We start from the raw sequence: 26,494 nt of genomic DNA on the forward strand, positions 1-26,494 counted from the left end.
GGCGGCTCCGGGGATGCGGTGGCGGCTGCTGTGGCTGCTCAGCGCCGCCGCCGGCTGCTGCTGGGGCCTCGCCGCGGGCAAGACGCTGCGGGGCGGCTTCGCCAGCGCCGCCGCCCGCCGGGAGCCGTGGCGGCCCGTGGCGCACTTCCAGTTCCACGGTGGGTGCCCTGAGGGCGGGAGAGCGGGGCAGCCGCGGCTGTGCCGTCCTGGAGCGGCGCCGTGGGGAAGGGGGAGGCTGTCAGGAGCCGTTGGGGCGCGGGGGGACCGGTGGGGGCCGGTGGGGGCCGGAGGGGCCGCGAGGTGCGGAGCGGGGTCAGCCCCTGCAGCTCTCCGTCCTCCCCTGCTTCTCTCCCTCTCCTTCCCTCTTTTCCTCCTTCTCTCTCCGCCTCTGCGGGACGTGCAACAGGTCCCATCCGCTGTCCGGGCAGCGCCGCGGCGGGGCCGGGGGTCCCGGCCGGCAGCAGGACGTGGCCGGAGCGCGGCGGGGCGGCCCCGGGCGCAGCAGTTGGCAGCGGCCCCTCCCCGCTGTGGCTCTCGGAGCGGAGCAGAGCAGCGCTGTGCCTCCCTCCCTTCGTGTCCCCAGCCCGTGCGGACACTCCCAGCCGGCTGTCCCGGAGAGCAGAGGCGCTCTCGGTGCGACACGCATCGCTCCTTTCCCCTGGGAACTGCCCCAAATGGCAGTCTTCACGTCGCCGGTTGGTGACACCGCGCATCAGGATGTAAAATTCTCGCCTGGTTATTCCCAATGGCTTTTCTTTCCTGTGTTAAAAACTCCTTGTTAGTCATAATTTCTGACTGTTAGTCAGTAATTACTTAGTAATAATTCCTGACCACTATCCTGCTGAAAGCCCTAGCAGTGGCCCGCTGTGCTTGCCAGAGAAGTTTTACTTTACATAAAGAGATGTGTGTAGCCATGACAAGTGCCATGTCCAGCCAGGCTGTGCTGGTCAGCCTGCTTTTTTTCCTTTGTGCTCAGCATTTCAGTAGCTTAGGCTGTTTTTCTTTCCCATTGAGCTTCGTGGCAGAACAGTTCTGCACATGCTTCAAAATCTAACGGGAAACTGGAGAACGTGACATAAGCAAAAGAGAGTTGGAGCATGATCTTCCAGTACTGAATGAGGAATGATGGATAGGGTGGAGATAACTTCTAGGACAGTGCTAATTAACTGCTTTCAAGTCACTTCATAAGCTAACTGTACGAGTGCTCTAACTAGATCTGAAGGAAAAAACTGCATTGTTTAAATCTGAGAAAAGACTGTCAAAATTGAAGATGAGTGGTGTAGGTGTTCAGATATAATTGTATAAATTGATGTTGCATATTTGCATAGAAATACTTCTCTTCCTGCACGAATACCAACAACTATTTTGGGTCTCAGTGAAGGTTTCTTTAGAACCTTCTGTTAATATTTCAAAATCTTAGCTAAACTGTAGTTCATTTAACATTTTACTGACTTTTCTTCTCCATTAAATTCTACCTTTTAATTTAGGATACTCCTAGGTTAAAAAAGTCTATGACTCTAGTCTTCTTTCATATTTTAGTATATGAAAGAAATTATGACAACAAGTTTGAAGGTTGTGGAATTACTCAGGCAAGATAAATTTTGTCTAATGAGCTAGTTCTAAAAGGGCTAAAATATTTCTGTGTGTCAAGATGCAGCCTATAGTGTCAAGACAAGGAAGAATGGTTTCAGACTGAAAAAAAAAAAAAGTAGGATTAGATTCGATATAAAATATTTACGGTGAGGGTGGTGAGGCACTGGAACAGATTACCCAGAGGTGTTGTGGATGCCCCATCCCTGGAAGTTTTTGAAGACAGGCTGGATGGGTCTTTGTGCAACCTGGTCTAGTGCAAAGTGTCCCTGTCCACAGCAGAGGGGTTGGAAGCTAAGTAGTCTTTCAAGTCCCTTCCAACCCAGGCCATTCTGCCATTCTCTGATTCTACAGGTAGACTGACACATTAGAGAACACTTTTGAAGTTTGGTTTTCTTTGCATCAATCTGTCATCTATAATTAATATTTTAGCTGGAATCCACCCATAATATGAAAGTCCATTCACGTAAGTTCTTCTGGTGTTAGACTTAAGAGCTACCCTGTGATGCTCATAGTCATGCCACAGAGATCATAAACTACTAGACTTTGAATAAGATATTGAGACTATTGAGGCACTGTCTTTAACTTGAAAACAATAAAATTTGGGGTGGGAGGGAGGAAGGGAAAAACATCTGGAAGTCTGTTTTAAAAAAGAGGGGGCAGTGAAGGCTGTTTGTAGTAGCGAAGGTTAATGACACTTATGCTATAGTTAAGGTTTGTTTAAGTACCATCATAGACAATTGTACGTTCACTGGTTTCTTAATGAAGGACATAGAAATTGTTCCTGAAAGACCATAAATACTTCTAGCAGGAAGTAGTGGTAAAAAATTAAGGATAATTTGAAGGTGTGTTGCAGCTAAGTACAAGAAAAATCTGTGCCACACTGTTTGCTTGTAACTGACATCAAGGCAGAATAGTTGATTTTGTTTTTTAAATATTAAGGTGACCATGCTGTTCTGTGTGTCAGAATCAAGAATGTAGCAGTAGCTGTGGCAAAAGCAGCTAGACTTCACCTCTTTCAAGCACAGGAATGGCAGAAGCTGGAGAACAGTGTCCAAGACCACAGCTGTACAGAGAAGTTCTCTAAAGCTCAGCTGACAAGTGAGTTACTGGGTTTTTTTCTCCTTACAGCATTACTGTGTATTTAGAACTCTGTTATCTATGTGTTTAGAATATTCATTTCAGTGAATTTAAGCTTTGCATCAACCACGACTTTGGTCTTCTACAATTAAAAATACTACAAGGAAATAAAATTTCTTTCTTTGTATCACTTCAGAAGAATTTGTTTGCAAGTTATGATTTAATGTGCTACTGGAAAATGAAATCTGTGACAAACAATGGCTTTAGTGGAAACAGCCAAACTTCATGACCATTCCAGTTCATGCTTTCACATGTTCACAACTCAGAAAGGGTACATACTTGACTGAAGTTTTCATTTAGTCATTCAGTACAGAGAATTTTTTTAGCTCTGCTTGGAATAAATGTCTTTTTGTTTTTTTTTTTTAATCTCAAAATTTCCATAAAATAGATTATCTTTGGTATGAGAGAGAATTTGCAAAGAATACCCTTGTACTAAGAAACTGAAGAACTAAAGAAGCTGGATGTTTGGGACAGTCAGATGTTTGACTTGTTTGAGTTGTGACTCGTTTGTGTTTGAATTGTGACTTTCATTGCAGTGGAATGAAAAACAAACTAGAGGCAAAGTGATGGAACCTGCTGCAGTTGCCTCTAAACTTCTGAAACAAATGCTTGTAAGGTGGGAGTGTGTAGGCCAAGTACAAAGTAAAAGGGTAATTTTGTACCTGTAAACCTTCTCTTTCACTACCTCATAATAAGTCTTTATTCTCTACAAAAATTAATCTGCATCATACTACCTTACTTTATAACTTCCCTCCTTAATGCTATTTCACCCTTTACTTTTATAACTTGATATTTGTTACTGAATCTCACATTCAGCTGTTTTTAATGTTTGAGCTAAGAGTTATACCAGTATAGAATATGTGGATTGTCTTTTTGTCTCTTGTTTACAAAGGAACATTTCTCACTTGTTAGGAGGCTCCCATTCTCCAGTTCCATGGAAATGGCATTTTTCAAAGCAGAGAAAACAAAAATAAAATTCTATTTTCATGGCAGCACAAATCTGTCATGCTTCGATGTATAAAACATGCTAGAAAATTTTTAATACAGTATTAAAGGTGAGCTAATCAAGATAAAACTTGAGTATCCATCTAAATGTGAAAGAAAAGTAAAACACTGAAGCATTGAGTTATGTAACTAGAAGACAGACAAATAATTTTTGCACCATTTGTTTATCGTAGTGGTACTCAAAGCATAAATTTTCCTCTAAGAAGGTAAATTAGTGTTAGACTCTCCATTCAAATGTGTTTTAACTGACTTAAGCTTCTCTTTTAAATACATTTCCTTTGTGCAGTCAGAATCCCAAGAGTAACAGATTGATCATTTGTCATAATGAAACCTTACACAGCTGTCAATTGTAGGGATGTGGTTTCCTTACCCTTCACCAGAGCTGGACAGAAGTGCTGCTGGAATAACTGGCAGTTGGTCTGTTGTTCCTGACTTGTCCCAGTAGTGTACTCACTGTTTTCTGCTCCGTTAGGAGTTGTGTGACCACAGGGTGAGTTGGATTTCTTTGCTGATCTTGGACAATATCAGTTGCTTTTCTACCTCTGAGTCTGCTTACAGATTGAGAGGGAACTGATTAAACACACTCTGTAATCCCATACTCTTGGTACAAACAACAGTGTCAGAACTCAGCTGAGAGGTGACATGGGGAATAAAGCCACTCCTGTCAGCCACAGTTTGCCTCTCATTTGGATTAAGCACCATATGCAATACTGGTTTGTGTGTCATCCAAATCTGTACCTCATGACAGTTGCTGCAAGGACACATACACTCCAATTCTTCCTGGATTCTAATGTTGCTCAGTTCATACCTGAAGAGAACAGAAAATAATTTCTTGTAGTTGAAACACGTTTATTGGAATTACATTGAAGTTTTTTACAGGTTGGCTTCAAGTTAAAAACTTGTTCTAAATTTTGTCTACAAAATATTCAGGGAAAGTGAGGTTGTATGTTTGCAGCTCTTATTTAGAAAGGCCCTTCACAAAAAAAAAAGTGTTTTGTGGATTTTTAATTATATTTTTTCTTCATCCTTAGCCATTGTCATTTTTATCTGTTAAGCTAAATTATTCTGTTATTGTTATTTCTCCTGCAGAGAAATGATTGAGCTGATTAGCCCTCAAGTTCAGTAGCCAGTGTGACAGTACTTTTGTTTCTTGCAGTTTCAGCCAAACATAGGGAGCCACAGGTTTCATTTGCATCAAGAGTTTGTTTTGAAGAGACTGTGCTTGGTTGACTGTTGTTTTTAGGCAAAAATAGTGGTAAGACAGCAAGAAGATGAAACATGAGTATCTTATGTAGTCATTTTTAAATGTAATCTGATTTGAAATGGGTAGTTTGATTACACAATGGTTTCAGACCTCAGCTGTCATTTGAAATTGAGTATATTACAGTTTGGGGAAGATCCTGTGAAATAATACTGATTTGCACCTTTTAAGCATGCCATGGTATTGTTTACTGAGCTCACATGCAGCTGTTCCTGTTTGATGTTGTAAATCTCTTCAAAAGCAAACTCAAATAAATTTCATAAAGGTATTTTTCATGCTGCAGAAGTACCTGGTGAGTAGTAGAGAACAGCCAATCCTGTCAGTACAGAACTAGAGGATGGAAAATGCTAAGCCAAGAACATAGTTTGCCCTTTCTGGCTTCTAGAAGGAGGGAACCCTCCCAGCAGAGCTGAAAGGTGGGATGCAGTGTCCTCCCCAATCCTTGCCCGCACCTACTTGAAACAAAAGCTGAAGTTGGAGGTCTGCTCTCTGGTGTTATGGATAGCTTTCAAAACTCACTGTGTTTTCTACTGTGTGTAGTTTATAACCTCTATATGATGCTGTGGATTTAAGTTTTATCTTCATTCAAACATGTGTTTTCTAAAGCCAAACTAATCAAGTATTTACTCCTATTTTTGTTTTTTTGTGCTTTCTTCCAAAGTGACTGTGAACCACACAGAGCAAAATCTGACAGTGTCCCAGATTCCTTATCCGGAAACATGGTATGTGTTTTATGTAGACAAGTTTACCTGCGAAGAGAATTATTCTGAATCCGAGGATATTCAGTTTGAAATGGTCTTACTAAACCCAGATGCAGAAGGGAATCCATTAGATCACTTTAGCGCAGGGGAATCTGGTAAGATTTTTTTTCTTAAAATTAGATTTATAAGTTAAGGATCTGATAACTCAAATCAGTACTTACTGTGCTTGGAAGAGTATGGGGAGTGGATAGCAGAGCCTCTTTTATTTCATATTCTGGTTTTGTAGAAAGAGTAAACTTGAGTTCATTTTCTGTCATCACAGAAAAATCCTTTCTTTTCCCCAGATTGACTTTGCAAAACTTGCCTAACTAGAAGTGTAGATGCACAAGGAAAGTCAGTGTTAAATCCTTGCTGATAGGTATTTTGAGCATGTTGACATTGTAATCTTCCACTTGAATGTAAACTTAATACCTGATTTTAATTAATTAGTGAAATTCCTTAAATGTGTGAAACTTGATTCTCTGCAACAGGAGTACATGCATGGTAAAACATTTTGCCAGTACAATTTCAGTTCAGTGTTTAGATCTTTATAAGTATCTTAGTCACAGGCTGAATATTAGCTTTGTCAGGCCTGATTTTGTTATAATTAAGAAATGTAATTTTAAATCATTAAGCATCCAAAGAAAAACTCAAGACAGCACCCAAAGAAATGCCTGTATAAAATTGTATGCTTTGGACAATCCAGCTTAATGTATTCTTGGTTGCAGTGAGTAGCATCACTGCTCTTTGAGATGTTGAGGCCTCATCAACATGTCACTCACCTGGGTCTGTTGTGAGGAAAGGGCTCTGAAGGCTTAGTCTGCCTTCCTATACAGAGAGAACCTGAATATACCAAGGATAGGCCTAAAACCTGAATATACCAAGGATGAGCCTAATTGCTGTGCTCAGAATCAAATGCCCTGCTGACACTCATGACCTCAAGAGAATATAGAGGCAACAAATGCAGATCCGTTTTTGAAAGGAAGAAAATATTCCCTGGAATATTTAGCAGAATCTGCAAGAAAGTAGCACATTATTAATCTGGATTTCAAGGCTCATAATCAGACTTAACCTCTCTCTTTAACTTCTTAAGTTCTATAAACTTTCTAGTTTTTATTTGGTGAATTTGGCCTTCAGAAGTGAATTCTAAGTTAATTTACTTACTCTCAAAGAGGAGTAATAGCTAAAGGAGTAATTGCTAAGTCAAGGGGCAAGGCAGCTATATGGCATCATATGGCACACTAAAGTGATGTAGAGACCTCCTACAGAGGCATCTCAGTTCTGTATTAATTTTGTAGGAAGACTGAGCACTGGGAAGCAGAACTCTGAATAGTTTATGTGCTGAGTAAGGAGGTGTGTAAATGTGCTGGATGTATGTATTTCAATCTAACAAGTAGGAAGCAAGGTGAGCTGTACATGCCATGTCTTTCAGAGTTGCAGAAGAACACTTCTGTTAATTCAGAATTAAAACCTGCATTGTTGCCATGAATCCTGAAGCTATGTGCACTGGTCTATTTTCAAAGAGCTGAGGAGCATTTCATCTCTCTGTTTTTCTCTTTTTTAATTTAAATTAATGCATCTCTGGGAAATAATCTTTGCCATTTGTCCACAGAAACTTAGAATGAGAGGGTATCAGAGAGAAGATCCAGCTTGGTTTCTTGCATATTTCATGCAGGCAACTAAAAATTCTGTAATTGCAGAAAGTTTTAATTAGGTCTTCCTTCACTTGAATTACTTTAGGCTGTGGCCTGGCACAGAACATCTCAAAAATTAAATTAATAAGAAGGAAAGCATGAGAGAGAACTTAAGGCTTGTGATTAAGACATTTGCCTTCAGAGATGAGGGGGCCTGACTTCTAATCCCTGGCAAATAGTCTTATTTTATATGGTAGGGCCTTCTACATAAGACATTGTGTCAGTGGAATCCAGGGTTTCTAAAGGCAGATGCACAGGTGGCATTTTGAAGAGCTTTGAAGTAAGATATTTCATGTAATATTTTACTTTGTCTGTCAGCTAGGTTCCTTGAAAGTCAGGAAACTTAGAGGAGATAGGTTGAAAATTGTATTTTTTATTGTGGGTTTTCAGTGCAGCTTTCTCCTAAGCCTTTTGGTCTCAAACCAATAATCTACACTCTCTCTATGGTTGGAAGGAGTGTTCTATCATAAATGCTTAGTGTCTGTTAAAAGCTAGTTGATTTTCCTAAAGAGTTTTCCAAGGGTTCTCACTCCTCACGGTGAGAAATAACTTTTACTTACATGGTCTTTGCCAACTTCAGTGGGTATCTTCTGAAGCAGAAAGAAGGATTTGATCTATACCACATAGATAGATTTGTCATTGATAACTCATGCTCATATATTGGTGTACAAGAGAAGCAGAGTGGCCTGGAATTTTTAATCCTCTTAATTACCTTATGCTCTTTTTCTCCCATTTTCCTGTGTGTATGTCCAAAATGCTTCATTTCAGTCACAGAAGCTATAATGCTAGCTACTATTCAGAACTCATCCAGTTCTAATGTTTTTCAGCTCAGATATTGAAATGTGTATACTTGCTCTTCCCAATCTCTGGGGGGAGGTGGCTGGGAGCCTTTACCAGAGTTATTTTGCTGCTGGAGAAAAAGCTTTTTTTAGAATCTGATTCTATGGGCACCACTAAATTTCAAAGAAGGTTAGAGAATGAAAAAAAAGTTTTCTGAGAGAAGTGTTTGCTAACCTGTTTTTGCTTATATCTCACTGGCTTTGACCCTTTGGGAGCTCCTGATGGGTTGCCACGCTTACTGACAATAGAAAAGATTTCCAGGTCTTAAGGGAAGCATTTTACCAGACTACTGCCAGACTGAAAATTAGAGGACTTCAGTTTTATAAATAATCTAAAAAAATTGGGGGAATTTTTTTTTAGACAAGTGCAAAAAATGCATGCTAAGAACGAATTACTGTTTTCTGTGCTACTTTATATCAAGTTTTTTCTGTGCAAGTTTATCTCAAGTTTTCTGTGCTACTTTATCTCAGGTTTTCAGACTTGATCAGCTGTGCTTCTTAAGTGGCTTTATGTGGAGGAAGGGTGACACCCAGTGGTTAGAAAGATTAAACAGAAGTCTGTTTGGGGTTTCTCTCACCTCAGATTGTGCCTTTATGGAATCAAACAAACAAGCAGAAGGAGTCCTTTAATAAATGATGTTACTTACTGAACAAATGAGCTACAATTGTTTTGTGTGTATCAAGAAACTGTGCACTTTATACTAGTCTGGTAATTGCTGCAAACCTCTCTGCTCAGAAAAGGTATTGTTGATTAGAAACACTTTGCCAGATCAAATAATAATCAGTTCTTTGATAAAATTCGCTGATTTTCTTGGATAAAATTGACTAGGATTTAGACCTTTTATGTGTACTATCACTTTTGGGTAACAGTTGTTAAGTATTTCCCAATGATTGTATTAAAGAAAACCCACTGTTTTGGATTTTTTTTTTAGTTATTTGCTCCTAGTAGCAACGTTTCTTTGTAAAACTAAGCTGTATTTTTTTTTCCACAGGATTACATGAATTCTTTTTCCTGCTTGTCCTAGCATACTTCATAACTGCATGCATATATGCACAATCCCTGTGGCAAACAATTAGGAAGCGTGGACCTATGCATGGTGTATTAAAGGTGTTGACAATTGCATTACTGTTGCAGGCTGGTTCAGCATTTGCCAACTACCTGCATTTCTCAAGGTACCTTTGATTCTTTCTGCTTTCAGTCTTTAAGAGCAATGTGTTGTGAAGATCAGTACATGATTTGCCTGGGAGGGATTGTGGCAAAATACAGGACTGACTTTTGAACTGCGTCATTATCTAAATGTACTTGTGAGAGAGAACACCCATTTAAGACACACCCACTTAAAAATGCAATCTTTTTGTTCTTGTTTCAGTTATTCTAGAGATGGGATAGGAGCTCCTTTTATGGGAAGTCTGGCAGAATGTGAGTCTGTCCTCTGTTTCTTACATATTCCTACCCTTGAATCTGTATAATACATAGCAAATGCTGTTGCTGGACTATACTATGATATTGGATCACATCGTTTGATTTTCAATATAAAATACTAAAAATTGCTCCTTCAGAAAAAAAATTGTTTATGTGTTTACAATAACTGTATTTGAAGTTACACATCTGTGATATTGTTTAGGATTTTTCAGATTTTTCAAACGGTTTTTTTTTTCTCTAGATTCCTTACTACAAGCACTTAAAGACATGAATATCACCTGAGCAGGTCTTTCAGTACATTGAAGAGTTTTGTTGAGTTAGATCTAGAAAGCCAAGCTTTTTAGGAAGCTTAATCATATTTTATAGAATTTGTTATTTCATTGACAAATTCAACAATTATTAAACGGAAAAGTATTTTACAGCACAAATCTTATGATTATCATGATGCAAAAAATGCTTATGTGAATGTTTGATGCTAACAAAGCATTTTTCTCCACTCTATATAGATTCCAAGTTCTCACTGGAACTAAATTCCTGTAGCATACCTTTCAAAAATGCACTAACTTAATCTTGTTCCATTCTTCATTCTCCATTGTTGTTGGATAGTTTGGGGGTTTTTGTCCTGCAGTTCACCTTTGAAGAATTGGGGGTTCATTCCAAGTAAATACATTTCCTTTTGACTGGCTTAAAGCACTCCAAGAAAGTAGCGCTGCAGCAGTGTGATAGTGTTGGGGAGTAACAGCCTATACAGAGAAATATTCCCCTTTGCAGAGTTCATTCAGAAGGCTGCAGTTGGAATTATCAGCCTCTTGATGGCACCTGGCACCACAATAATTGCCTCTTTCTTGTTTTAACCATTTGAGCTGGCAGCTCCTTGCAGCCACTCCAGCAGCTGTGTAATTAAACATTCCTTCTCATCTCATCTCATGAAATGAAATAAAATGGAGAATATGAAGGTAGTCATAACTCCACCTCAGTGTTAACTATCCAGCCAGAACTTGAGAGAATAGCTTCATGTTAGATTTTTTTTTGTATATGTGTTGTAGTCAAAAATCCCACTTTTATTTATATAAGATTATAATGAATATTATTTTTGAATCAGTAGCTGAATTTCTTAAATTCAGCTAGGAAAGTTTTTACTTTCTTACTGTCTCTGATGTTGGTGGTTTCCAAAACAGTAAGAGAGCTGAAGTAATAAAAATGTGGAAAGCTTCAGTAGCAATTACAGTTCTGAAGAATGGCTGATGGCAAGTAGTATAGTTTGAAGGAGAAAGATGATACCATTTTTCCTATATGGGAGCAGAAATTTGAGTTAAAAATCAATGTTAAAATTTCTATTAATTGCAGTTTGGCCAGAATATCTTTCTAAAAACCTGTTCAGGTACCATCTCAAGCAATTATTTTTTCCTAGTATGATGTAGTCTTTGCCATGTATAAAGAGCTGATCCTCAGTCTAATTAACCACCTAATCCAATCTCATAAATCACACAAATAATGCTGGCACTCAGAAGCATTGCAAATGCTGTTGTTTTAACTTTTGGTAAAAATAAAATGTGAAGAGTCAAAGACCATTATTGTGTCTGTTGAATAGTCAAAAAAGGTGAACTGTGATGAAATCAGACAATTGGTATCAGCTCAGTAATGTGACTTTACACTGACATTGAATATTGTGAGATTATTCGAATCTTTAAATTTTTTCTTACCCTTTTTCTTTCCAGCACAATGTATAGGATGTCAAAGATTAAAGCTGGTTGTGGATTTTTGTCTTGCACAAATTTATGTGAGAATCCACTTGAATTGTTACCACACTGAAGCAGAGTAGTAGCTATATCCATGATATGATGGAGAGATGATGTCTGGCTATAATAGGGCAGCTTATCTTAAGGAATGACAGAAAAGAAAATGCTCCCTAGAACACACAGAATTATTCAGTCATTTTTCTAGTTTAGATTTGTGACACTGGTTTGGCATGCCTTTGGTTCATATAGCAATTTTTTTTTCTAGTGAGTACTGTCTCAATAAGATAGCACTGGAAAATAACTCCATGATCATTTTTTTTGCCCAAAATCAGTGCTGGTTGATTTTATTAAAGAATTTCCAATTTTTTATTTACTAAAAGTTCTTGACAGATCTTAAATAGCAAAGGTGTCTTAATACATTAAGAAACATTTAAGCATGTAAACTCTGAGAATACCAAGCATATCCCAGGAATTACATTCTGAAGTCTGATTTATACTCTTTATTTTGCTAGTATTGCTGGATGTCAGGGAAATATTGTAGATGATCTTCTTTTGATATGCTTCCCTTGTATCCATATTAATTTCTGTACAGTAGCAACATTTCCTGTGCCAATATCTTTAGTAAATGTAGTATTTATCTTTTTTAATACAGTCCAGTTGTCTAAAAGTAGAGCTTTTCTTTTTTTGTGACAGAAATATTATTCTTGTACCTGATAGTGTAAGTGAAAATTACAAATAAGGAACAAATTTAAGTGAACTAAAACATTAATGAAGCAAAAAAGAAAGCATTGCTGTGTGTAGTGCCCCATCTCTAGCTTCTGAACCAAATTTACAGTATACATAGTGTAAGAATCTATTTTTCTTTTACATCTCTACTATGCGCGTACAATGAGTCAGATCCCAACACCATCTTTAAAATTGTTCATTAAGTCAAAAACTTACTAGGTCTAAAGCTAACAATTACCCAGAAAGGAATCTTCAGGTTTTTCTACTGTCAGTAGTGCTGCAGCAAGCCTACAAATAAAGGCTTTAATATATCCTAGCTTAAAGTTTTCTTTATTCTGATGCAGCTTTAAACACAAGTTTGAGACACTGATTAAGAATGTACCTTTATGGAGTATGTGTTAATTGTTCCCAAACAGAGGTAAAAATGGACATAGCAAAATGAGGTAAAGGTACTTTGCATTTAATAAAATGAAATACAGACAAGTTGTTGATCTAAATGAAGTTTGTGTTAGGGTTATTCATTATATTTTCCCCTTTAAGTATCTCAGAGTGGAATTTGTCCTAAATATTTGTGCTTTCTTCTGGAAGCTACTACATCCTCTAGACAAAGTGCAATTAATTCAAAGTACAATGTAACTATCTGATTTTTGAACAAAAGTTCTTCAGAGTGAAGAAAGGAGTTCATTTCATCGTGTTGCATATTTGCACTATGATTAACATACATATGATTTTAGTTCTTTAGCATTTATAAGTCTATTTATGCAGATGGACTCCTGAGCCCAGACTACTCTGACACAAGAGTGGGATTTTGAAAGACATGGCACTGTGCCTATGTTGTTGCAGATCTGCAGCATAACTGCAGGAAAGCTTGATAGTGATCTGTTTGGTCACTGAAAACTCCACAAAATAGCCAGATTTTGTGGCAAAGCAACCTCATCTAATCTAACTCATCAAAATTAAAAGGTGATACAGAGGCACAAGCATCCATCGTTCATTTGCGGGTATAGAGAACATTTCTCTTTGATATAGGAAAAAAACCAAAACTTTATTTTGGTTGTAATTTTATTCATTTTCCTTTTGTTTTCAATAGTGTGTGACATAATCTCACAGATACAGATGCTGTACTTATTGTTGAGTCTGTGTATGGGTTGGACAATAGGCAGAATGAAGAAATCTCATGGCAGACCTCTTCAGTGGGATTCCAGTCCAGCGTCTACCGGCATTGCTGTAGTAGTTGTTGTTACACAGGTTTGCATTTCATATTCTTTCTTACACTGAAGTATACAGCTGCTATTAAGTATGACAGAACTGTGAACCAAATAATTTCAATATTTTAATTTTATGAGGGAGGGAGGAGTATCAAGACTGGAAAAAAGCCCACAGCATAATGTGCACCCAGTATGTCTAATAGGTAACACCAACTTCTCTTTACTTGAACAATTTAAGATGTAGCTCCACAGTATGTTTTTGTCTAGCAGTAAAACCACTTAAGAAGTTCCCACAGTTTCCCAAACTCCTGATTGTGCCAATTGTTTGTAGCATTATACTGTGAACTAGATTACTGGAACAACCTAGACTGAAAAAAAAAAAAGTAAAAAAAAATTTTTTACACAGTCATTTTATTGATCTGATTTGCAATGTGGTCCTATAAATAGTTATAATCAGTACAGCTGAGGCATTGTGAACTACATTATGCAGGTTGACAACCAGCAGCATGGGAGGAAGGACAAAAAAAGTTGCTGTGATAAAGTCTTTGTCATGAAACCACGGAAATCATCAGTGCCCTCCTTTTGGAAGCACTCAAATAGAATGTCTAATGGTCCTTTTCAATCAATAAAAGGAAGGGAATTCTTGAAAGATTCATGTGCAGGATTGGTCTTGCAAATATACAAATGGTCTGACACATAATTTCATTCAAATATTTTCCATTAGTATAAATTAGAAAGTTAAGTAAACCAGTAAGTTAAAAGTAAATTGTAATGGAAATCATTCAACCCTGGTGGTGCCTTTTGTAAACAAATTTTTTTAAATCACATCATAAAGACAAGAATCTGAAAACCATTGAGAAAGAGAAGAGCAGGGAGAAACTGGAGACAGTAATGAGGAAGAGATTATACTGAAGATTTTTGTGCCATTTGGGTAGTATCTGTAATTAGTGCTGCTTCTAAACTAAATAAGTGGACTTCTAGAACATTAAGAGTAGCTGGCAGCTGGCATTTCTTGCTAATTAAGAATATAAACCAAAGGCTGTTAAGGTCAATGGGACTGTTGAAATTTAAAGATGGGTGTCAAAGTAAGGTGGAATGAACCTATCCAGCACCAGAAATTTTACATGCTGGTAGTAAAGAAGACTTCTAAAGTATTTAATTTCATTCTGCACTTGTGCATATGTATGGGTATGTTAGTACTCTGCTGCTTGAGACTGGAAACTTTTTTTCATTGTTGTTTCCCTTTACTATACATAGAAAAGACAGTATAATCAGCTTGATCTTATTTTGGTTGTTACTTATGGTAAAAGTGGGGCAGGCATCATACATGTGAGCTGCTTCCCCAAAGACTGGTCCATTAGACATTTTTTGGTTCTTGGAGCAGCACTGGAGCTGCATTAGCACACAGTTGTCTGTCTTACTTTTTACAAGTAAGGCACAGTTCTACCACATCTCCTTCTGTACCATTGGGATTGTCAGGTTTGGCAGGAGTCTTGTCAGAACACAATCTGGATATTGGAATATGTCATTGCCTAAGTAGTTTTGCACCTCCATATCAGTGTTTACCGTCTCCAGCAAAATTTCCCTCACACCAAGAGTATCCCTTCTGGAGAGGATATTTTCCATCTCATGGTTCAGTACATACAAAATACACCTTCTGTCAGATTTGTTCTCCTAATTACAGAGTGCAGTTGTTGGGCTCAGGGAAACAGGATTTAGACAGTTTTTCACTGGTCTGTCTAAATTGACATGGATGTTTGACCTGCTATAAACATTCAATTGGCCCTTTTAATGGCTAAAAACTTGGAATAACCTTCTTCCTGTTCTGATCTTTCCCAGAGATTCTTATAGGAGAACCAGCTTCCTCTTATGCCAGAGATTGGACAAACTTCATGTGGATAATCAGAGTTGTTCTGAGGACTTGCTGTGGAGGCTGCTGGAAACTATGTGCATTAACCTAGTGCAGCAGATAGAGGTTGCACCATGTTAGTTTTACTGACATTCTCCCATACCTGTCCTCGTCTCATCTTCAGGGAAGTCAAGAAAGTGGACAGCCTGAGAAAACATGTTGTTCTTCAACTTAAATGCAGTTTTGATTAGCAAGCTATCTGAGCCTGTTTGCCTACTACTAGTTCAAATTGCTCAGCAGATTTTCAGGGGTTTTTCTCCTCTTGGTACTGATGCTATGGGTTTTTTCTTATTGTTCTTTCAGAAGCACTAGCAATTTCCTGGGCTATGTTCATGGGTTGCCTTCAGTGTCAGGTGGACACAGCCTCCTAGTCAGCAAATGTCTTGTGGTCTTTGCAGCTGCAAAGAGGTAACATCTCAAAGGAGGGACAAGTCTGCCATTTAGCATCTCCCTTTGCCTTAACTTGTTCTTTATTTCAGCCACAGAATAAAAGATTCCCAGGCTGCTGTGCATTCATTAAAAATTCCACTTTCTGCTGCTGAATCACAAACCTTGTACAGAACTTTATTGATGGCAGGCCCTTCCCATCACATAGACCTGAGTAGTTTCAACTTTCAAGGCTGATCAGACTGTAGGCAATGATTCTGGAAAGATAGCTGATTGCTCTGAACCTGATCAAAATGGCATAGAATCTTACTCCATTAGACATCACCCTACACAGGGGTTCGTAGGTGTGCTCAGAATGAGCTCTGCCTCTGACCTTAGATCTAAACCATTTTTTGCTGTACTGCATTGCATGACGTCTGATAACTCAGTATACTAGATATGGTTGGAAACAGCTAGTTTGCCTTGCTGCTCCTTCTAATTTCCCTTTTGCTTCCCCCTTCCCCTTGCCTCTCAGGGGTGATCTGTCCCATGAGAACCTGTCTTTGCTGGAGATTGATACCTTATCTCGGCTTGTCATAAAGTCAGTGTTGGCATCATGAAGGGAAGGAGGAGTTCTACCATAATTGTTTTCTCATGACATAAAGGAAGAGTTCTTCTTCATATGGATGTGGAGGTTCTGCTTGTATATCTGGAACATCAGGATGATATCTGTGGCCACCATTCCTCTAGTATTTGAAGAGGAAGGCCAGTACTGGACAGTGGTTCATGTCCCCTGTGAGCCAGGATAGGTCAGGATTATATACAGGTAAAGTCAGGCATTTTGAACAGTGTGTTATGTAAACAAGGAGATGGTCATTCTGTTTCATCTTATGAAGAAGCAGTGACTTTAATATTGGACATAGCATAGTGTGAGTCAGCTCTTTAGCTTCCTCTGTCATCCAGTTCTTTTGTCTACAGCCTAAGCACAGTTGTTCTTCTGGATAAGAATTAGAATTGTCCCTCCTGATTTCTTCTCAGACCTCAAACATAATTCTGCTCACTGCCAACAAAAGAGGTCTCTGATGTCTACTTCAGCAGGTTGATGTCTGGTGTTTTTAAGTTTGTTCCTGATATTGCAGCTAAGTGAGCTGATACTTGCCTTTCTGTGGTCAAGGTAAGGGACCTTAGGGCTCCTTGACCTCGATTTCTCAAATTTTAATTATTTTTTTTTTATTTCACAACCAAAGAGATTTTAACTTCAACATCATGCTTGTCTATGAAGGTTTTTCTTCATTGCAAATAGATCGCCTAGTCCATTTATCCCTAGAAACACTTGAACGCACAGTTTTCTATGGGATCCTGCTTTTCCCAGGTAAGTGAGAACAGCCCCAGCTCATAGAAGGGGCAATGACACATTTACTTTGTCCAAGTTTACACTGTGCTGCATTGACAGTTCCATCTCTGCCTCTAACACCTCTGCCTTCTGCTTATTTTGGAAAAATCTAATGAAGCTGAAGGAAACTGGACTTCTGTGATCTCACATTCCTGTCACCATACACAGCCTTTGATCAACTGATGTTGTGTTGTTTACACTCTTTAAAGGGCTGGTCCAGAACACACTCTGCTCTCAGCCACTATTATCCTATGAGGACTTGGGCTTTGTTCTCCTGATCCCTTTACTCCAGCTCTTTGTCATCTTCCCATGAAAGTGCCTTTTTTCTTTGCTGTTACTCTTGGTGTAGACTAAGGAATATTCAGGCCTTCATGAGCTCTGGCTTTTAAGGTAAGGTAGATTCCAGTGATACTTTTTTAGAGCAGTATCACAGTTCTGTCTCCATCAGCCTTTACTGATGGCTTCCCCCCAGATGCTTGAGTCAGGAAGATTCTATACATAAGTTCAGGGAGCCTTTTATTTTCTCAAGCAGAATATGTACAGTCCAGGGAAGTTAAATATTTTGGCTGTTCCCAAATGTAAATATCAAAAGGGAAAATGCTCACAAAACTGCAGTGATTCTGTAACTGGTAGAACCGTTGTTCGTTGTCTAAGCATGTTCTAACTGGACTGAAATAACTTCTGTGATAGGAATTCATCGATTTCATGCCAAAACTAGTGCTGTAGACACAATGTTACCAAACACTGTGCTGTATCTCAGGGATTCAGGAGCAGTTTAGCCTTACTTCAGTCTTACTCTTTGACAGAATTCTCAGTCAAGTAACTTGATCATTTGAAGATGTTTGCTTGAAATCACTCTTTTTCTGATCATTATGGTTAGAACATTCAAAGCCTGTTGGTTAGATTGTGTGCTAGTAGTCCGTGATGTTGAAAACATGCATGCTTTATGTCTGTCCCTCTCCCATCCTTCCATTTTCCATCCAGGTGGTTGAGGAGTGACTGAAGTGAGAGCAGCTGTGAAATGACAGGGCTGTGTCCCCCTTAGGTAAGGGAGGGGGAAAGGAGGAGAGTACTCTGAGGATATTCTTGGCACAAATTATTCTAATACTCAACTGATGAGACTCAAGGCCACCCACCTTTGGGAGGCTCAGGTCGATTACACATTTTTTAAAAAGTTAATATTAGGAACCTTTTTGTCTTTATGTAGTGAGAAAGCCTTTGAATGTGTTCAGAAAGGAATTTGACTAATTTATATTTCTAAATTGAGCCATACAATGTCTGCTTCTGAAGGCCTTCAGAGCTACTTCACTCATCAAATTTGCCTACTTTTCTTTTAAAACCCTGCTTTATTAGGCACCTGAAGCCTCAGTGCAAGTTAGATATGTGCAGTAGGTGGACTGGATTCCAGTGTATATTCAAGTTATGAAATGCCATTCAGCTGCTACATGATGCTCTGAGAGTCTAAACTTTGTGTATTCTAATTTATAATGTTAGCATTCCCAAAGTCCTGAAAAGGTGTTCTTCAGCAAGACACATTTTTTTATGCAGCTGGCTGGGGCCTTCTTCACAACTAAAATCCAGAAACTAGGTGCTTGTTAGTCTGTTTTTCCTTGGAGAATATCAATATTGTTTCTCACAGTGCTCCCAGAAAATTGGATTCCACAGCAGATGGATACAATGCTGGGAGTTAAGAAGGGGGTTACTATCTTTTATGTAGTTATCTGTTGGCTGGAGTGCTCGGCCAGATGTTGGAATGGCATTTGGTGCCTGTGACACTCCCTTTCCTAGACCCTAGGAGGTTTCTGAGCCAGGTGTTTGCAGAGTCAGGCTCGCTCACAGTTTCTGACCTAGCTGATGCTGAATTCTTTTCTCCACAATGGCACAGCTTCAATAGAAGGGGTGGAGAGTGGCCCACCCAAGAACACCCTATAGCCTGGCAGTTGCAGCACTCTCCAAGGAGGTGGGAGATGTGAATTGGATATCCTTTAGGCAAAGAAGGGAATTGTGGGAGATCCAAGTTCAACCTGGGTGAATGCTTGAGCCTTAAGGCTATTGTATAAAAGGGGCAGCAGCACCACCCTCTTACTTCCCCATCTTTGAAAAGAAAAGTGAATCCTGTTAGGATTTTGAAAGAAAAGGCGTAGTCGCCTGCCTTTGAAACAAGCTTTACAGGTTGTGGATCACAAGTGAAAGGAGACACCTCCCTGTAGCTCTGTGAAATCATTTCAGTGGTCTTCCTGCAGAGTAGGATGAGTGTGCAGGTGATTATTTCACATTTTTTTTCTAAGGTGTTACATTCCCTCTCTTCACATTAGAGGAAACTTTAACTTGTCAAGATTTCTAAAAGTTACAGAATCCAAGAAGTGAGAGCTCTGTTCCTGCCAGTTGCAGTTGGAGTAATAGGTCACAGCAAAAAGCATTTCAGACTAGGGTTTGTTGGATTTTTTTGCTTAGGATGGCAGTCCCTAACAAGTAGACTGGAGCATTACCAGATAACTTAATCTGTGACAGGAAGGTTAGTTGAGAGTTAATGTAAGCTGGTTTACTCTAAGTGCACTTTGCTGTTGTTCCTTTTCAGAGCTTTTTGTTAATTTGGGAGCAGTTTGAAGATACAAATCACCACAGCTACCATTCACACCATGGCTTGGCGAGCGGGCTGCTCATTGGCCTCAGAGTCTGCCTAGCTCTGTCCCTGGCTGCTGGGCTGTACCAGATTATCACAGTGGAGAGAAGCACACTGAAAAGGGAGTTCTACATCACCTTTGCCAAAGTATGGGTTACATCAAGCAAACTGATCCCTTCGTCTGTAAATACAATCGTGGCATGCAGTTGACTGAAGCACTAAACTCTTTCCCTCCATAAGAAAGTGTCTGACTTGATTACATTGCACCCTGTCATCATACTCTGAAGCAGGCATTTTAATTTGACAGGGAGTTTAGAGCTTTTTAAAACAGAAATCCCACCTTTCATTGTGTGGTTTTCGTTATGTTGATTGAAAATTAAACAATGGGTTCATAAAATAGACAGATGTAGTTCCTGTAACTGTCATCTCTTTCTTCTAAGCTGGCATGTAGTCATTTTACAGCTTACACTCATCTTCTTTTTTAGGCCTGCATTCTCTGGTTTCTGTGCCACCCATGTCTTGCAACCATTGCTGTAATATTCAGAGAATATCAAAGAGAAAAGGTATGTACAGGCAAGATAAAAGAGATGAAATTTGAATAGTAGTTGTTCTTCATGTTTAATGTTTGTTAGCAAACTCATGCTCTTAGGCTGTTAATCCTGTGACCCCAAAGCAACTTGAAAAGTCTTAGTCACACAGCTCTCATTGATGCTAATGTGAGTCATATTTTACAAAGGCATACAGGGCTCGAATCATCTAAGGGTAATCATTTCTGGGTTAAGGGAGGGAGAGGGGGAGATTGTTAAGTCAAAGGAAAATGTGGAGGGGGTGTTTTGTTTTATTGTTTGCTTGTTTGCTTTTAATTAAAAACACCTTGGAGATTCTTTTAACAAAGGGAGTAGAAAGATAAATCAGTGGATTTTTTTTGTTGTTTGCTTTTTAGTCTTCATTCTTTAAAAGCTTTATGTGGCTAAATAGGTCAGGGAACCTGTAGCTGAACTGTATTCCTTAGATCAAGTAGTCTGTCCAAATATGTTGTTTGGTTTGTAAGCTCTAAGCAGGTAAAAACAAAGGTGGACTTGCAGAGTTTCTCGGTTGCTTAAGTGTATTGGGAAGTGGAGAACTCTGTGTGTGCAGCCTGCCATGTTCAGATGATGTGCACCACTGTTCTCAGGTGATTGACTACCTCCTTCCAGCATAGGGTTTGCTTCTTTTCTTTATGCTTATAACCATCTGTGCATTTGTATGCAAATATATTCAGAAAATGAGCTTTTATTTGTGTAGAGGATATGTAAGGGAAAGAAAAAGGTTTTATTAAATATAAATAATAAATTAAATTCTGTGTTTGATTTACAAAAAAAAAAAAAGGAAATCTAGGCAAAAAAATTGATTCCTCTAGAGTTACTAATAAAGAGAGTTTTTGTTTTGCTTGATGAAAACATCCTCAGGGCAGGAGGACAGTCTCCAGATGTATCATTAAGGTAGTATTTTTGCAGTATTTTGAGCTTACTAAAGGTAGACTACAATTGCTCTGCTCTTGCATTTGAGCAACTTTAACCATTATGTGCAGCTGCAATTCCTACACTATGATAATTCAGCTGTGTTTGCTTCTTCAAATGCACCTCAATACAATAAAATGCACAATCAATAACTACCATACTTATTTAAGAAAAACATGCATTTTAAAGGATTGCCTGCACATAAACTGAAGACTTGTGCTTTCTCAGAAACAAGTTACACCTTTAGGCATTTGATAAATACAGCCTTAGACAGCTTTTGCAGATGAAGAGACTTGAACTGAAAGAGATCTGGCTAAGTGAGACTGACAAATCACTATCCTCAGCTCCATGATTTTGCTAGTGCAAAGTGTTTCCAAGCTTTCTCCCCCCCCACCCCAGTCTGTTTGTTGTAAGAATAGAATATCTAAACATCACCTCTGCTTGTGAAACTGCATGGGTGGTGAATTGAAAGTCTGAAATTCCCCAGAACAGAGACTGCCAGAAGGGTTATGTGACTTGCCCAGGGCTATCCACTGATTTAAAAACACCCAGGTGTGAGAGTCTGATTCCTGGATTTGAAATGCATGTTCAAATCTTTTGTAACTGCAGCAGTGTTAAAGGGTTTAAAGTTAAACTTCGAGCACTCATGCTGATAGAAATTTATTGTGGCTTGCTAGTGAGAGAGTTCTTTTTACTTACTATTTCTTTCTCTCTCTTTTTTTTGTCTCTAGATTATTACCATAGGTGTTATCCTCTGTCAGTGCATCTCCATGGTTATCCTCTACAGACTTTTTCTATCTCATAGTCTATATTGGGAAGTATCTTCACTGTCATCAGTGACATTGCCACTAACAATATCCTCTGGACATAAAAATCGACATCACTTCTGAGATGTTTAGGAAGAATACATTACATAATAAATGTGCAATAATGACTTGAATATGCAGGTATTTTGTCACAAGTGTATATGATACATTGGTTTCACTGGAAAACTGAGTGATAATATCAAAGCACTTCCCAGACCTTTGGTCTGACAAGATTCCTAGATTAATGTGTTTAAAAATACTGTGGAGTTGAATACTGAAGAGTATTGAAAAATATTGAAGAGTTTTATAGATACTGTTTAACAAGTGGTGCTGAGTTGTATCACAGAAGAGTACAATGAATCCTTTCTCTCCCATTCACAGACAGGAAAAATGCCATTACTTTGTGTCAGTACTAGGTTTGAAGGTCTTATAAAATGGATTTCCTAAAACATCTACGTGCTCAACAAAAAATGCCATTACTTTGTGTCAGTACTAGATTTGAAGGTCTTATAAAATTGAGTTCCTAAAACATCTACATGCTCAAACAAGTTTAAAATAGGCCAGTTGTGAAATTGGTGTGATGCATAACGATGAGTAAAAGGGTTTTTTTTGTTTTCGTGCTTTAGAGAAAATGCATTTTATGTATCAGTGTAAAAGATAGGGAAAGAAAGGAGGGAGAATCATCTAGAAAACATATGTAAAGTGTTCACAACTGACTGCAACAAACCTTCCTTTATCATGGGTGTAAAAGAAAAGCCTTTTTTGCATCTAATGTTCATACTGGTTAAAATCCTAATGGGAATGTAAATAGGGTTTATGTCTTCCTTTTTTAAAAAAAAAGTAAATGTAACTAAAAATTCCATCCAGTAATCAAGGTCTGAACAGTTTTTGAGGCTTGGAATACATAGCAACATAAAGGTAATTAAAACAGCAGCCTTGCATCTTTTAAAGGAGAAAAAAAAGGCAAAGAAAATGGAATGGGTGATGTGGTACTAGAATTTTAATCCTGATATAATTCATTTCTGTTACATTGAGGATTCAATCATAATTAAGCCATATACACAGATTAAATTAACAGAAGCATTTCAAATAAATGTTGGTTTCAGTCATCAACTACCCATGAATTCCTGCCCAAGGATACTTAATCAGGATTAAATTTTCTATGAATAATTGAAAAACAAAATACTCACTGGATTTGTTATAATCCATGTTGGCACTGGGTTCTAAGTAGTTGCCATCTTCCATCCATTGTAATAAAGCCATTCTACTTTGTGATGCCCTAGCATCCAGAAAGCCAGTGTAAATATATACTTTATTGAAGTGCCTATTTATAGAGTATGATTAAATCATGCTGACACTTTTTTTCTTTCATAATAAGAACATACCTATTGCCATTGTGAGTGAAAATTTTCATTTTGGATTTAGCTTAGTTTAAACTTCATACATGTGTGTTTCTTCACAAAATGGATTTTATTTTCTAGTAAATCAATGTTTGCTTCTTCTTAACAGTGTGCATTTGATTATGTCTCTGTGAAAACGTGAAGACACTGGTTCTATCTTTAAAATAGCCCTAAGTTTCCATTTATCTTTGCCTGTTGTGAGCATAGTTGAAACATAAGTCTGTTCCATTTTAGTTTAGAGGCAAAACTAGATATTTGCCTTTGACTAAGGCAAAATGGCAACATGACAAAGTTGCTCATTAAATCATCTCCTTTCTTATTGTTTGTAATTCAGATCAAGAATGGCAGGTTGAGGCTGGAAAAGATGAGATATTATGATTTCACACCATCTTTAGAATGATTAAAAGATTAATTATTACATTCCTCTGATAACCACACAAAAATATTATTGGTTAAAACTTCAGTCTTTATTTCCTTGCTTATCTCTGTACTTTTCATCTTCTCAAGAAAAAAGCATCCTGGTTTTGATAAGTCTCCAATAATGTAGTAAAAGAGTTCTATCTGTCCTCATGTATAAGACTTCAAATTCACACATAAAATAGAATTTTCCGATAGACACAAGTACTGCTTTATGATCCATCATGATAAAAGTTTTAATCTATGCAAAAAAACCTCTATGTGACTTTCAGAAGAGGCACTCCACTTGTTTTGTTCTCCAGAAGTACTGTCTTACTTCCTGTAGTTCTTCTGACTTGGCTTGGTCAGTATTATGACGCCATGTACCTTCTTTTCACTTTATAGATATACCCCACAACAAATCATGGTTCATTAGTATAGGCATGAAACATAAGGTGGTGTCTTTTGCATCTTTCCCACATTGCCCCATAGGTCAATAGTTTCTTAGTTTGGCATTGGATCCAGTTACTTGGAAATAAATTTTAATTTTGCTATTAATGTACTGTAGCAATGAAGTATCACTTTCTCAGGAGAATGGCACAAAGGGTCTCTTTAAATAATATTAAATTTATTATTAAATAATAAATGCACACTGTAGCAGTATGTCACTATGACTGCGGTAATATTCAGTTTATATGGTACAGGATATCTTGGGGAGGTAGGAAATCTTCAAGTATGACTAATGGACAAAGCTTCATACTTAACCTGTACTCTGTGTTGTAACTTACTGCCTCTGATTGTGCCTGAGGAGTGGTTCAAGTATGTAAAAGTCTCTCTCTTCTTTCTAACTTACATCTCCTGGGAGAACAGCTGATAAGACCTTGCTTTTTTCCTGCTTATCCACACTGTTACCCATTCTATCAATTTGATTTCATAACTTCATCTTGAAAAAACAGCTTCCAGCCTTCTTCCAGTTGTCCTCAATCTGTGCATCTCAACTTGAAAACTTCTAAAATGTGCTTTCTGTTACCCCCAAAAAAAAAAATACTAATTTTCTGTCACACACTGAGGCTTTTGTGTGCATCAGCTGGTGCTGCACCCTACATCAGGACTGCATTAGGTGACAGTAGGGGACAGAAGCACTCCTCCGGTGCGCCCGTAGCCCCAGTGTGTACGAGGTGTGGGTTTGTGCCTGCTGCCATGCACGTGGGGAATGTTCGGGGAGAGCTTCAGCAGTTCCAGGCTCCCTGACACCTCACTGCTGTGCGGGGCTGAAGCAGGGTCCCCCTGAAGGCAGCAGTGCCCCTGCTGACCATGGTGAGCAGCGCTGTGGAGGTCAGAGGACAACATCTCACCTGAGAATTTCTGTGCATTGTGCAGTTCTGTTTTAAATACAGTTGGGGTTACAGTGTCTGCCCATTCTATGGCCTGTGTGTTTCAGTGCTTGCAAAATAGGAGTGTGTATTGACAAGACTGCAAACTGAAGTTGGTTGTGCTCTGAAGAAATCCACTTCTCTGTGTGAGAGGGCATCACTTGGCCAGCCATCACCATCTCTGCAGATGCCAGTTTGTGTCAGCTGTGATTTACTGGTTGGGAGGGAGGATCTCAGTGCAGTAGACAAAAGGGTGAGATCACCACCTCGATCTACAAGCCCCCCCACAAGCTCTCAGGAGGGATCTTCCTGTATTGCTCCTCACCAGCAGGGGAGACTGGAGCAGTTCTGGGCCCCATGACAAGGCTCCTCAGTTATTCACTCCCCTTCCACCTAGACTGTGTTTATTGTATATTTATTTAAAGTGCTTCAGGTAGGAAAATGAATATTTACAATTAAATATATGTAAATGGAAGTGGAAAGACTTGATTGGAAAAATACCAAGTTTCTAATACATATTACAATACTAAGACCTCCCACACAAGATAAACGTTTATAGCCAGATCTAAATGAATATTTCTTTCTGGTTCCTGTGCCAGTGGAAAGCCATGGAAGTATGAAGATCTTTTTGTTTGCATCTTAGTCCTCTACAGAACTGGAAGAATGCTTTATTTGATTTGGTTTTAGTTTATTCTGTGCAATGTCCTGCCTCTAATTGATAGAATAAATGTATGGGGCTAGCCAACACTGATGTTAGGCTATACCTTTTAACTCTTTGTGTGACTATGCAGTGTACAAAGAGCAGGTTCTCCTTCCAGATGTCAAACACGAAAAGAGAAACTACTGAGCTGGTTTTCAAAGGATCCTTCTTTTCTAACTGCACTGATCTGACCAGGCTGTGGTTTTCCAGTGAACGCTAAGTTCCGATTCCAGTTTTCCTTAAACTATTATTTTCTGCAAATCTATTTCCTGCCTTGTGAATTCTCTCTCCCACTGTGCTCTCCCTGCCCTCCCCTCTCCCCCTCTCTCATACATATGATTTTGAGTGTAATGGGTGTCATTTCTCTCTCTATCTCTCCATCTGTTCCCACGATCAACACTCACAGTCCAGCCCCTGCTTTGCATGTAGTGTGTGTGTATCCTCTTTATTCCTGGCCTGTTTTGATTTCGCGCTTTTCCTGTCTCTCCTTTGCCCTCTGTGCCATCTTTCTAGTCTCCATAGCCATCAGAGACCTGAGGGTGTGGTTTGACATTGCAGCTAATTTGGGCTATTAGCTGTTAAAAATAGTGTTCCTGTTCCCCTGGCTACACACTGCTCTCGCTTCCCTTGAACTGACACTGGCTGTCACCTCACAGTTTGAGTG

The 26,494-nt window shown here is 38.8% G+C and overlaps 1 protein-coding gene across 1 annotated transcript; it reads left to right on the top strand.

The window, feature by feature from the left end:
• Positions 1–13: 13 nt before the first annotated feature.
• GPR180 (G protein-coupled receptor 180) lies at positions 14–25,879 on the top strand. The gene is made up of 9 exons (XM_066545107.1): positions 14–158; positions 2,533–2,691; positions 5,658–5,852; positions 9,262–9,442; positions 9,640–9,689; positions 13,248–13,405; positions 19,612–19,803; positions 20,142–20,219; positions 21,887–25,879. Exons 1-9 carry the CDS (start codon positions 14–16, stop codon positions 22,043–22,045), a joined length of 1,317 nt encoding a protein of 438 aa, XP_066401204.1. The 3' UTR covers positions 22,046–25,879.
• The last annotated feature ends 615 nt before the right edge of the window (positions 25,880–26,494 follow it).

Source organism: Molothrus aeneus, chromosome 2 (assembly GCF_037042795.1).
Source record: "Molothrus aeneus isolate 106 chromosome 2, BPBGC_Maene_1.0, whole genome shotgun sequence".
Lineage (NCBI taxonomy): Eukaryota > Metazoa > Chordata > Aves > Passeriformes > Icteridae > Molothrus > Molothrus aeneus.